The 13,972-nt window shown below is 37.6% G+C and overlaps 1 protein-coding gene across 1 annotated transcript in view; it reads left to right on the forward strand.

Moving 5' to 3' along the window:
• The window catches only part of CFAP47 (cilia and flagella associated protein 47), a 342,408-nt gene that overhangs the window by 114,203 nt on the left and 214,233 nt on the right, over positions 1–13,972 (forward strand). The window contains exons 30-31 of the mRNA XM_028523447.1: positions 7,916–7,997; positions 8,898–9,029. Of these exons, the coding sequence (XP_028379248.1) occupies positions 7,916–7,997; positions 8,898–9,029 (214 nt within the window). The remainder of the gene's footprint in view (positions 1–7,915; positions 7,998–8,897; positions 9,030–13,972) is intronic.

The following is a 13,972-nucleotide window of genomic DNA, read 5'->3' on the forward strand; positions in this document are numbered from 1 at the left end:
ATACAGTAGCTTTTCTTCATTTCTTAGATTCGCACTCTCATGATAATAGCCAAAACTGGCTTGAGTTTCCTGTTGCTTGGAAAAGATCTAGAAGTTTCTAAGTCATTGAAGGTGATTGAGTGAAGACCCCAGCAGCCTTTTATAGGGGATTCTGGGTTGGCAAATAAAGAAGCAGGAGGGCAGCTGGCTCTAAAGCCACAGTGTGAATGATAAATGTATGAGAACTGGAGAGTGGCTAAGCCAATTATGAAGGCTCTCTTGGTCCCTGATGGAGCTAAGAGGTGAGATACAGGATTGCCAAATCAGGCCTCAGCAGCAGATGCCCACATGGCAACTAGGCTTCAGGCATAGAGGGGACATTGCCAAAGAGACTGAGCAACCAGAAAACTAGTCATGGACCTTCGTGTACAGATATAAGAGTCCCTCTAACCTACCTCATGGAAGCCCAAGTGCAGGGGTGATCCATGTCCTCAGATGATCCCATATACAATGTGGAGATTCCTCCTTTATAAAAACAATATCAAATTAAAATACAAAAAAAAATAGATACATGGCTTTAGAAGTGGCTCATACAAGTGAGGAAGCCTGAAGTTAAAGCTTTACTTACTTGGCAGTAAACCTGCCTCTTCCCAGAAGCCCTCTGGAGGTGGGTAGGGAAGGGCCGAGATTGGGATTGTTTATCCTGAAGAACATAATTACCATAAAGAAACTGTTCTGGTCAGATGAGCCTAAGATATGTGAAGGTTCAAGTCTGTACTTTTTCTCTTTCTCCATAGCCAATCTGGGTAGGAGAATGAGAAAGATTCTATCATTTAAGGAAAATGGCACACCACAGACTCATGCATGAGTGTGCACCTCACTCATTTGTGAGCATGTGAGGGCAGGAACCACATCTCATTTATCTGGCATCTCTGGACACCCAGGGTCACTGATAGCACAGAATGGGTCCAGTGGTCATTAAATATTTATTAACATTTTCTTTCACAGAGCCTTGCTTTTTGAGCTCCTGGGCTAAAAGGAATAAAATTTTAAAATTGAGTTTCAGAACACTCTAATAGGAACAAAGAACATTTTGTGATATATAAAATTAAGGGGTGAAGCATTTATATTCCTGGAGGGAAGATGTAACCAGTGAGAAAGTCAAGTCACAGAAAATTAGGCTGGGTACTATGAATGTTATACATTGCTCTTTAGTTATAATATTGAACTATGAACTCTTAAGAATGACTTTTATTATTAAGATATTTATTCCATCATATTAAGATATTTATATTCCATCATACCTATATTAGTTTGCTAGGGGGCTATCATAACAAAATACCACAGACTGGGTGGCCTAAACAATACAAAATTATTTTTTTCACAGTTCTGGAGCCTGGACATCCAAGATCAAGGTGCAGGTATTTTGGGTTTCTTCTGAGGCATCTCCGCTTGGCTTACAGATGGCTGCCTTCTTTCCTGTCCTCACATAACATTTTCTCTATGTGTACATACCCCTGGTGTCTCTCCATGTGTCCAAATTTCATCTTATAAGCACTAGTCAGATTGGATTAGGGATAGTCTTAACAGTCCTGTTTTACCTTAATCACTGCCTTAAAGGCCTTACCTCCAAGTCACATTCTGAAGTACTGAGGGATAAGGTTTCAACATACAACTTTAGGGGGACATAATTCATCTCATAACAATGTCATATGAGTTGTATTATAAAAAATATGTAATTGGTTGCTACAGTTTTGTATTGCTATCTGTGAAGTAATAGGCATAATGTTTCTTGTGATTCCTGCCTGTTATGGACTGAGACGCATTAGCCCAAAGTTCACATGTTGAAGTCCTAGCCCTCAGAGTGACTGCTTTTGGAGATAGGACCATTAAGGATGTAATTACATTAATGATGCCATAAACGTTGATCCCTAAGCCTGTAAGACTGGTGCCTTTATAAAATGAGGAAGAGACACCAGAGATCTTTCTTCCTCCTCTCTCTCTGTGGGAGCGCAGAGAAAAGGTCATGCAAGGACACAGCAAGAAGGTAGCTATCTGCAAAGGGGAGGAAAGTCCTCACCAGCAACCGAATTTTCAGGCATCTTGGTCTTGGACTTTTTGCCTTCATGTTACAGAACAAACAAGGGGGGCCTGGGATGATATACTACTATTGAAAGAAGCCCCTGGGTCCGTTATGTCCGCCACCTGAGGAAAGACATCTCTCAGTGCCAGAGATTCGTGAAAAGGAAAGGAAATGTTTATTTAATGCTATACAAACTTAAAGTAGTGACCTAATGTCTTTATCAAAAATCCTAAAGTCCCTTAAAACACCCACAAACAGACACAGTCCTTCCTTCCCTCACCCTTTGTCCAGTCCAGAGTACTGTACCTCAGGAAAGGAAATAAAAGTCCATGGCTCAGGCAGTCCCTGGTTATTCCCAGTAATCCGTCTCGACTGGGAGACCTCCCTGGGTTCCCGGCACCCTCAGCTGAGTTGCCAGGATCTCTGCTAAAACCAGGTGGTAGTTCCCCCTTCTAAAGCTGTGGGGGTCCCCACTCTGGCAAAGGCACGTGGTCCTCTCTCCCAGGGCCACGGGAGTCCCCACTCAACCAAAACCATGTGGTTCTCTCTCTCAGGGCTGCGGGAGTCTCCACTCTGTCAAGGCCGCGTGGTTCTCCTCTCAATGGCTGCCGTGTCTGGGTTTAAATCCCTGCACCAATCTTCCTCTGCAGCCTCATTTCCGACTCCTCCTACACTCGGCCACACTTGCCCTCAATCTGCAGTCTTCTCCAGCTTTTCTGGTTGCCATCGTGGGTCTGGGCAGGTGTGACCCCATGTCATGGAGCCAATCTTCTCCGAGCTCCCACACAGGGGCTGTAACTCAGGGGACCTGCCTCCCAGTCCCATCTTGGGGGGAGGTCCCTTTCCATCCCCCTGGCCTAGAGCATGGCCATAGCTATTTAGCATATCTAAGTGACCAGCCAAAGGCTATAGGTATGTTAAATGACCATGCCATGGATTAGCTGCAAAGCTGCCCTGCATGTTCTTGCTCTGTGTGCCCCTTCCCCCAACTCACACCTGTGGGGGAAGGGATGAAGACATCTTAAAATCTCCTGGACACCTTGAGTTCTGGACCTCATTTCAAATGCCCATTTGGGGTCCCGCCTCTTGGCTGCACCCTGTAACATTCAGAACCATGAAAAAATAAATTTCTCTTGTTTAACCTACCCAGTTTGAGGTACTCTGTTATGGTGGCCTGAGCAGAGTAACACAGTGTCTAGTATCTTCTGATATAATTTCATTCATTTAAAAGTAATAATTATTTTTATGATGTGATTATTTTTTGTTGAAAAATTTTTTATTTCTAATTTCATAATATAAAACTAAAACAGAAGCAGAATATAAACAGCATGAACCCTACACTGAAACTATAAAGTAGGATAATATAAAGCTACTACAACTCGTATTTCTAATTCCATTGATTTTTTTGGAAATTGTTCATTTACCAAAATAAATGCACTTAGGAAAATCAACTTACTTCCCTTTACAAGTAAATTCAATTCCATGTGATGTTACTTCTTTTATCTTTAAAAAATGCTGCCTTCTTTCTTATGCATGCTCATTATTATGCCTTATTTAATGGAATTGCATTTAAGAATAAAAATATTTCAAAGCAAATAAGTTATTCTGAAGCAAACTGAACTGGGGTAAAAGAGCATGGCTTTTGAATCAGGTAGATGAAGGCTTAAATTCTAGCTCTTTTATACTCTTGTGAGTTTGCACAAGTTATTTAACCTGTTTAAGCCCCAGTTGCAATATCTGTAAAATTGAGGTTAATAATTCTCAAACTTGGTTGATTAAAGGAGGCAAATAATAAAATATGTAATATATGATGCATATATATGATGCATAGATGAGAGCGATGATGATGAAGTACAATAAATGATGATTAATGCCTTTCATGTGCTAAAATGTTTTCTTAAGTTATTCCAATACAGTAATCATTAGTGACATACTGAAAACTGGTTCTTTTGGTATCATTATCATTGAAATAGACTATATAAAAAAATCTGTTCTTCTATTAGGCATAAATGTCTGTTGACATAAACATACCAGAAAATTCAGCATTTATCAACTCTGTCTTTATATTTATAAGCTAAATGGAACCTTTATTTAAATGTTTATAAGTTTCAAACCAAAGACACATGAGTTTTGTTTGAATTTTACTACTTCATGCTCTTAGTCCTTGATTGATTCAATAAAGTAAATGCTTTCACTCAATAAAGCAAAAATTCTAATGCCATTCTTATTTTAGAAAGTTAGTTGTGCTTTTAAAATCTATTGGAATATTAACTGTGAACAAAAGGGGGACATTTTCATACTTAACTAGATTTTATTGTTTGTGCAATATAGAAATCAAATAGTTTTCTAATAACATCGTTAAACTCTGTGATACCTGAGATAGTCATGCGCACTTGGAGCATTATTGTTGGCACAGCTCCAGTAGTGCTGACATTAACAAGGGAGGTTTCTGTTGTGACATTTTGCAGTAAGAGGATGCAGGTATGGAAGAATGATTTTTATTAAAGCCAAGCCATTTCAATTTATTGCTGTTTTATCAGTAAATATATGCCTATCAGGATATGTTGACTGTGATAAAATTCCTCAACATTCAGAATGTGGCAGCATGGGTAATAAAACTGGGTCATTAATCCAAAATACATGCATATGTTTCATCAAGGAAATAAAGGTATTAAATTCAAAATGATAATAAATTTTATTAGTTTCCCCATTTAAATTTGGTGACAGTAGGTGAGGACTTTTGTACAAGTGAAATTATATTTATCTTGTGCAGTTACTGAGAAACTATAATTTTTGGAAGTTAAATTTAAAATTTAATAACGCATTACATCTAATTTTCTTTTGTTCTACTAATGTTAAACTTGGAAGAAATATGCAAATAGAAAGCCTGGAATGTAAAAGTGTAATCAAATCAATTATGAAAGTCAACACTATAAAACTAATGACCAGACATAAACTATTGACAAAACATAATTGTAAATACTGTATGAGGAACTGATGAAGTTAGGCCTTAAGATAGATGCAAAATAAAAATAAAGAAACAAGTCTCTTGTATGGGAGGAAAAATAAATTTTCTGCTTTCCTCCTAGGTTCTTGGCTGTCATAAAAGATAGATTAACAGGAGGAAAAAGAACAATTAGATGACTAACTATGGTAGCCTCACAAAGATATGAGACTCAAAGACATCCAGGAGATTGAGGCTTTGTACCACTCTGAGCTAGCGAAAGGGGTAGGAGTCCAGGGCCTGGAAAGATTGGGGGAATGGAGGGATCCTGAGAGGGGAGGAGGAAGTGTTGGTTAAACTTGGGTTGCCTTGCCTTGCAGGAAAGTCACTCTGATAAAGAGTTTTCTCTAGAAATAGCTCTCTTCCAGGTGAGGGCTTGTTTTCTAATGTAAATTTCTTTTATAAGTGTAGATTTTCATTACAAAAGGGTAACTTCCATCCTGTTTTCAGAGCTCCTGTGTCTGTAGTTTCTCAGAATAGTGGAAATGCCAAAGAGGCATATTTTGGGGTGACCTATTCTGTTTGACTTGACTTCATAATGGCATCTGTAAAATGCTGTTAAAGAACAAAATTCAACTAAGTTTTAAAGATCTGATTGGCTTTATTCAACAATTCACGAATCAGGCAGCATCCAGTCTGGCAGATGGGAAGGAACTCCAAAGAGTTATGCAAGGCAAAAGATTTTATAAACAGAAGGGAGCACGAACAGGGATATTGCACTGAAGCAATGAAGGAGGGGGGTGGAATGCACTGCCCCAAAATGTGCCACTTTGGCATTTGAATTGTTTTCAGCTGAAGGCAGTTGAGACAGACTTGGGGTTGTTTTCAGTTGAAGGCAGTTGAGACAGACTTGGGGAAAGCTTTCCTCTCCCTTAACTGACTCCAAGAATATAGACAGGGGACCTAGCCCAGAAAGAGAGATACTACCAGAGATAACTTTTTATACCAGAGAGACTTACCTGCATGGTAGGGCAAACATCTGTTGACCAAACATCTGCTCTTCTCATCTTCCTGCGAATTATCTTCCTCCCTTTTGAAGCCCCACACCCTTACCCCGTTTTCCTCAATTACCTGACTACCTGGGAGTTTCACATCTTTGTGGGGCTCCAGTAGGTATATATTTAATTTGTTTTTCTCCTGTTAATCTTTCTTATTTCAATTTGATTATTAGACCAGCCAATGAACCTAGAAGATTTCCTTTAGGGGATGGCAGGGCACTACTGTTGATAAGAAGAGATCTGACCAGATTACTAGGGAGGAGGAGGGAGGAGCCCTAGGAGGAGGTTGCCTGAAGCAGTGGTAAACAGTGATGGCATTGGCAGAGAAGCTGAATGCCTCAGAGAGCATGGAATTATGGGCTAGAAGATTTGAAATAAAAGAAAGACAGTGAATGTGGCCTAACACAAAAATCATAAGTTTACTTAAAACATTATGAGATCATTTTGGTGATTACATGTCACAATATATTTAATATGTGACCAAGACAACTTTTCTTCTTCCAGTGTGGCCCAGAGATGCCAAAAGGTTGGATACCCCTGCTAGGATTTCAACTTAATGGGGCTTCATCTCATTGAATTCTTACATAGGCTTTAGGTTGGCTCCTCCTGCTAAGAAGTAGTGTTCCATTCAAATTAGATTTTATTTAAACATATAATAATTTGAATGTAATGAAGATTCATAAAAATAGGTAGGAAATAGAGACAGTTAAAGTGTAAAAATCAAAGAGAAGGGATGATGTTTGACTTCCAAACGAAGGAACTTTATCTGTGTGTGGCACAATTTCTTTTCACTAGCTTCAACTGACCCCGGGCCACGTCAAACTTAATGACTCTAGAACTATGTCCATTGCTTCCATCTCCACTAGGGTTCCCTTCCTTACTTCTCTCTTCTTGTGCTTGTCTGCACTGTCTTCAAGGTTTAAGCTTTTAGAATCATATTAAGTCTCCTTTCTGCTTTTTCTTTGACTTCTCAGTAGTTCTAGGACTGCAGACTGCTGAGGGTGTTCCAGAGTTGACTACTAGGTGAGGCATTCTTTTCTGGTAAATGGTTATGGTGGATGGAGTTCTATGCTCATTAAATGAGTTATACCTACATACCAAATGCCTTCTAGGAAACACTCCTGCCAAAACTATGTTAGATGTCTGTAGGTTCTGTGGTGATGGATGTGCATAGGAAGAGTTTGGATTAAAATATTTCAGGGAATTTTACAGTGGAAACGTATAAAGCCTTAAGTGTGATAAATGTGTTTTAAAGTATAAAATAATATAAATAGGTATTAGATTTTGAATATATAAAATACTAAAAATAGATATTTTCTGCTTCAGCTATTCTACTATAAGTTTGTATAATCGAAGAGGTCACACATTTTGGATAGTCTCTTTGGAAAAATAAGTGAAGAATTGTGTTATATTAGGGGTTATTTATATTCAGGCATATCTGTGATAGGCATTTTATGAATATTGAGTGACCAATGACCTACTTATTAAATGTTTTACTGTATTCAGACTTTTTTATATATTTTTCAATTTTATAGTGTTATTACAAAAGATGGTTAGTAGTTTGACAATAGGGGGTAAATCATAACTCTCTATCCATTAACATATAAGGATAGATGTGGATGGTTAAAGACACTTAGTAAGATCTTTCTCATTAATCAGTTCTCTAATGGAAACATCATATACACATTTTATTGTTAAGGGGAAATTTTTAAATTATATTTTTAAATATTAAAATTATAATTTATTAAAGTATATGACATTGATATTACTTAATTGAAATTGAAATGCAAGTGATCTACAAATCATGGGTAGTATACCATAATAATTGGGATTTTTCTTCTTAAATTTTAGTGCAAAAGGAGCATATATTGCTCATATATTGCCAGAATTTCTATTTGAACCAGAAGATTATAAGAAGTGGATTGAACTTAGAGTAAGGAAATATAACTTCTTGGAACAACTGCACAAATATTATTGAATTTGCTGATTTTTGGTCTGTGCTTAAAGATTTCATTTTAGAATTCTTGGTTTTTTATTTATGAGGTGTCCTAAAGATTATGCTTCTCTGGAACATGTATGTATATACACACACATAAATATTTTTGTATTTGTTTAAAAATCTCTGTGAAGCCTAGGCAGAAATGATCACATGGTTTTCTTAAATATGTAAGTAGTTGCTTCTTTTAGGGAATTTAGAAATGCAGAATGGTGTGTGCTTATGTAAACTTTTTGTTGCCGTGAATTTTTAGAATATATATCTTCCAAAGAAAACACTGGTTTAATTTGACCACCACTTCACACTTCCCTTCTTCAGTTTTAGAAGAGACTAGGGAGAAATTAAGCTGGATATGCATAGTTTTTTTTTCAAATTATGCAAATCTATTGAGAAGGGGCATTGTTTTGAGCTGTCTGGAGGCTTTGAGGCAAGGCTAGCTGTGGTACTGTTACTATGGTCACTGCATGACATTAGTAGCAGAGCCTGGAGCCTGTTCATTGGCACTCTCCTGACTCCCTGTGGCTTAATTCACAATGTGGCTCTTAGAGGCTCAGAGTTCAGAATAACTTTGCCTCTCATTCTGCCATTTCTGCCCCAGAGCTAGTGGGTACACTGAATGAATAAATCCATGACCTCAATAAAGGGCTATGAGTTGTAGAAGTTAGCTGTGTTCATAGTTCTATGATTGGCACATGGGAAATTACAGATCTTGATGAATGTATAAGAAGGATGTGTAAAGGTTTTATTTAAAGGGGAAAAATATGCTAAGTGGTTAAAATTTTGAACATACATTTGCCTTGCTTTCTAATCTATGTTATGATATTTTATTTATTAAAGTCTTCTGCTCCTGATACCTTGCTGATGTATTCCCCTATACCAAAGGAAACGCAACGTTTTACTATAGATATGGCCATTTTTGAAAACTGGAGTAAACGGGCATGGACAGATTTATTCCTTCAACTATACAAGGTACCATGTCCCCTCGTGTTCATTGCTGGCGTTTTTGGGTAATTTACAGAGATAATGTATTAATAAAAGTATAGGTAATATTACTGTAAAAGATTTAAAACCACAGTGGCCCAAATAAGATAGAATTTTTTATTCATTTTCTCATGGAACTGTGTGGAAGTGAGTGATTTAGAGGTAGTGTGGTGTCTCTTCCACCCTCAGTACTGGGCTTTCACCTCTGGGTCAATTTCTCAAAATAAGGAAGGCCAGATAAAGAAGTAAGAAGACAGGTAAATTCCTTTTGAGGTTGTTACCTGGAAATGCATCATTTCCCTTCACATTCCGTTGGGCAAAACTTAGTCATATGACTGCACCTAGCTTTAAGGGAAGTTGAGAAATATGGTTTGTAAAATTGGTAGCTACATGTGTTTTCCAGTCTTAAAAAGAAGGATTAAAGAATGGATATTGGTGGAAAGTATGGTCTCCACCTGTAATGCATAGTAGTCTCTTGTAAAATTATTCTGGACAGATGTTCACTAGCAATCATATAACTGTAGGCAAGACCAGGTGTTGATGAGATTCTCCAGTTGACCTCATGCCAAGATGCATGTGTGGATTAGTTAACATATAAATTGTGCCTTCACAACCTACATGTTTATTGCTTATACTGGTTGCAGTCCTGGAATCATTTCCTACGGTTCCAAATGTGGCACACTAGGTCTTGCTCACTAAGACCAATAGAGGCTTTTGCTGTATCCTCACTCACAGATAGGGTGAGCTGCAGGACAGGGAGTTAAAATGAAGCAGTTATATTAAATAGAAGCAGCAATTCATCACTCAATGTAAAGGACAAAATTAAAAGCTAAACAGTATTATATGTCCCAAAGTGCTTTTTTAAATGTTTAATCTTCACAACTGGTCCTCCCCAGTGTACAGATGAGGAAACTAGGGTTCTCATGCTTACTTTCTTCCAAGGTCACCTGCTTTTGGCCATATAAAACCATATGACATAGGAAACGTTTATTTCTTCTTTGTTGTTCTGTGCGGGGGCCCAGAAGCCCAGGCCCTCTTGCTCCTCCCTGGTTATCTAAAGCCTTCACTGCAGCCAGCCAGCCAAGCCTACCTTCTGAAGAGTTCCTTCTGCTACCTGATTCCCGCGTAGTCCTCTTCTTCTCTTCTTTCCACCTCAGCCTGCCCTGTTTCTCTTCCTGAATGTCAAGAGAAGAAATCCTGTTTTTTCTTGATTAGTTCTCAGAAGAATGTATGAGTGTGTTTGTGACTCTCAACCAAATTTAGAATTGTGAAAAGACATTTTCTTAATTCTGGTCTGTGTCATCTATCATTTTGCCCAGTGATAAATAGGAGCAACTCCAAAACAGAAGAGCAGCACATGCCTTATTGTAGGGACAAACTAGTCCTAATCTTGGTTTGTGGACATTATTCACACATTTACTCATTTATGCATGTAGTCATGTACATGTTTGTTCATTTACTGTATGTTCCCTGACCTATTAAGTCCATGAATTAGAAACCAGTATAACTTGTAAACTTCATAGAATGTCAGCTACATAGTAGATGCTCAACAGATATTTCTCGAATGGATTTATTCAACAATTATTATGTTTCAGGTACTATACTAGGCTCTGGGGGTATAAGAATAAACTTGATATAGTCAGTCTCCTAGAGAATTTTGTGGCTTGGAGTATATAAGAACTAAGTATATATAATTCCAAGGAAATATGATAAACACTATGACAATGGAAGCCCAAAGAACTGAGGATGAGTGCCCATGGAGAGGAACCTAACATTCCTGTGGCTCAGGGAAGGCTTCCGGGAAGAAGACCAATTTAAACAGGGCCCTAGGAAATGACAGGTGTTTGCCAAGCAAGGTAGGGCATAGTTTAGAGAGAGAGAGAGAAAGTACAATTTATGTAAAGGAGGTGCTAGATGAGTTTTATTGCAGGAAAGTTGTTGGGGGGAGTAGTATTTTTCAAGACAAAGGGAATTGAATGTGGCAATACTCAAGGTTACATGGAGCATGGTGCATTTTGAGGAATAAACACAGTATGGCCAGGGGTAAGAGCAGTGCACTGTGGTCCCAGTCAGAAATTGGTTTATTTCATAAGCAATCCAAGGAACCTGGACTTTATGGACTTGAGCACAAGGTCAGTACAGAGCTATTGAGGGGTTATAACAGAAGATTGACATAATCAGCTTTGTATTTTAGAGAAATCACTATAGTACAGTATAAAGACTGTTCAGGGTGTATTTTCAGTGTCTGATGCTTGGAATGTTGGTCGTAGTGGGAAAGATGAGAAAGGGGCAGCTTTCATAAATATTAGAAGTAGACCTCAGTAAGACTTGGTGCATGGCTACATCTTGGGAGTGAAAGAGACAGAGAGGACAAGGATGACAGTGGATTTCTTATTGGGTGGTTGAGTTGAATTTCAGTCACTGAAATAGAAGACAAAACGTAATAACAGTATTTTGTTGGGGGTGGAGAGTGAATTAAGAAGACATGATAAATTACTTTTGGTCCTGCTGTATTATAGTGCCTGGTATGATTACTGGGGGGGGGGGGGGGTATACCCTTTAGTAAGGAAACAGATCTGGGTGGCAGCACTCATTTGAGATTCTTTACTGATGCCATTATAAAGTCACAGGAATGGATAAGATTGCCCAGTTAGATCATCTGCATAGGTGTGTTTCATATATTGTGTCTAAAGCATGGGTAACTCTAGCTGCTCTATTAAATCAGAAGTGAATTGGCAATTTCATTTGAAGAGTAAGCAATGTTGTTGAGATGAGTTCACAAGTTAGAAATAAAAGGTTGTGATTTTCACACAAGTCTATGTTCTTATTGTTGAATTCTTAGAAGTCACGCATTCACTGTGAGACTGCCTTTGTCAGTTCTTCTTGCTAATAGTTTAGATAACAAGGTATAGTTTGTCTTAATTTTATGTCATTTGGGTATTTTTGATTATTAAATTTGCATGATTGTTGTTCTTTTCTTGCATTATATTCCCAGTTCACAAAAATGCTGACAAAAATGGCTAACAAGTAAGTCATGGAAGCATAAGAGAGGTGAAAAACAGTAACACACTCAAACTCAGAATGCTATTCTAAATGTAAATTATATATAGGGATCTCATGTAAATATAAAGCATGAATCTGTATGTACTGAAAGAAGTGAATATGATGTTTTTACAGAAGAATCTGGAAGGGGAAAAGGTGACCAGAAAGAAAGATTTGATTGATTAGTAATTTCAATGAACTGTTTATTAATTTGTTCCCAGTGTACTGTCTATCATGAAGATTTTTTTTGAATAGTGGCACAATTCTGTCAAATATTTTGATATTTTTAAAGAAAGAGCAGTGATCTTTCTGGTAAATTAAACATACTTTTCCTGAACTACTTCAGTTCTCTCTATAATAATGCAGTATTTGTTGCTAAAGGCAGGCAAGTCCCCAGTTCTACCTAGGCATTATTCAGAATGGCATGCGTCAAATTAAAATTGTATAAGCAGTCATATTTCTGAGGAATATTTAAAAGTGCTTCTATAAAATATGATTGGAGAGAAGTAGAATTGGTGAACTTCTTTTATTAAATGGCTTTGTATTATGTCTCATAATGTCAGTGACATCAATGTGGAAACACACTTATTCTCACAGGTGATAACAAATATTGCATGTTTTGGTTGGCAATAACCATGGATAGGGAACATATGAATACTTCTTTGCATGTGTGTGATAAATGTGTGTGAGTGAGGTACATGATGCCATTTTATTCTCTTTATCAGTGAGAGCCCAGGCTTTAGGAGATGTGATTCTTTGTCATTTAAAGGTTAATGTCTAATGCAGTCTGGTGAAAACTTATTGGTGATATATACCAATACAGAATAAGCCATTGGCCATAGCAGGAAGGGCCTTACAAGTGAGTACTTATTCGTAGGGAAATGTTGGTGACTAAAGTATATGCTCCTGTTGTGAATTCAAAGTTAAAGGAACCAGAAAAAATGTAAACACTGTCAAAGTGAGGCTACCGAGTTATGTAATTTTATTGTGATCTCTGTGTATTCAGGACTCTGTTTTTCAGTATTGAGGTGTGCTAGTTGTGAATGGAAGGTCACTTTCACATGAAATTTTCCAATTTGAGTGAGATTAAAAATATTATCTTCATAGCAGTGGTGTTTTCCTCTCTCTATATATATCTCTTCATTCTTTTAAGTGGCTACCTCAAATAATAACATCAAATGATGCTGTCCATGTCTTGGATACACTGGACACACACCTGTAGGATTTGAATGTCATGATTTTTTTTTAAGATTTTATTTATTTATTTTTTTAGGGAGGGAAGGGAGGGAGATAGAGAGAGAGAGAGAGAGAGAGAGAGAAAGAGAGAGTGAATGTCATGATTTTTAATGTGGTACAAATCACTAAAGCATCAAAAGCTTGGCTTTTTCCCAAGATTTATTGGAGAAAAAAATTTATCCAGTTGTTGAATGTTGGATGAATACGATTGTATAGTTTCTGCACAGCTGAGACGATGACTGGATGCTAAAATGTGGCCTACATGTTGCTTGCTAAGAATAGGGATCCTCATCTAAGCTTTGCCTCACCAAAGTTAAGGGGGCCTTTTACTTTAAATAAGGGCATCATCAGGACAACATTGTCTTGTAAAGGGTGCCACGTTCTAATTTGCACAAAGGCACTAGTAGGTTTTATTGAAATACTGACAATGGAGAGAGGGTTGGGTGGGTGGGCTGGAATGGGAGTAGGGGGGAGAAAAATGTACTTGAACAATGATTAAAATAAAAAAAAAGAAATACTGACAATGGAAGCTGAAGGAACATTTCTAAAGATGAATGCTGTTAAAGACTAGAATACTGTTTTCAGAGTTGAGTTTATTACCTTCTGCTTTTGAGCGTGATATGCTCATCGACTAGCTTAACATTTGATTGGTA

The sequence above is a fragment of the Phyllostomus discolor genome, chromosome X (assembly GCF_004126475.2).
Source record: "Phyllostomus discolor isolate MPI-MPIP mPhyDis1 chromosome X, mPhyDis1.pri.v3, whole genome shotgun sequence".
Taxonomy (NCBI): domain Eukaryota; kingdom Metazoa; phylum Chordata; class Mammalia; order Chiroptera; family Phyllostomidae; genus Phyllostomus; species Phyllostomus discolor.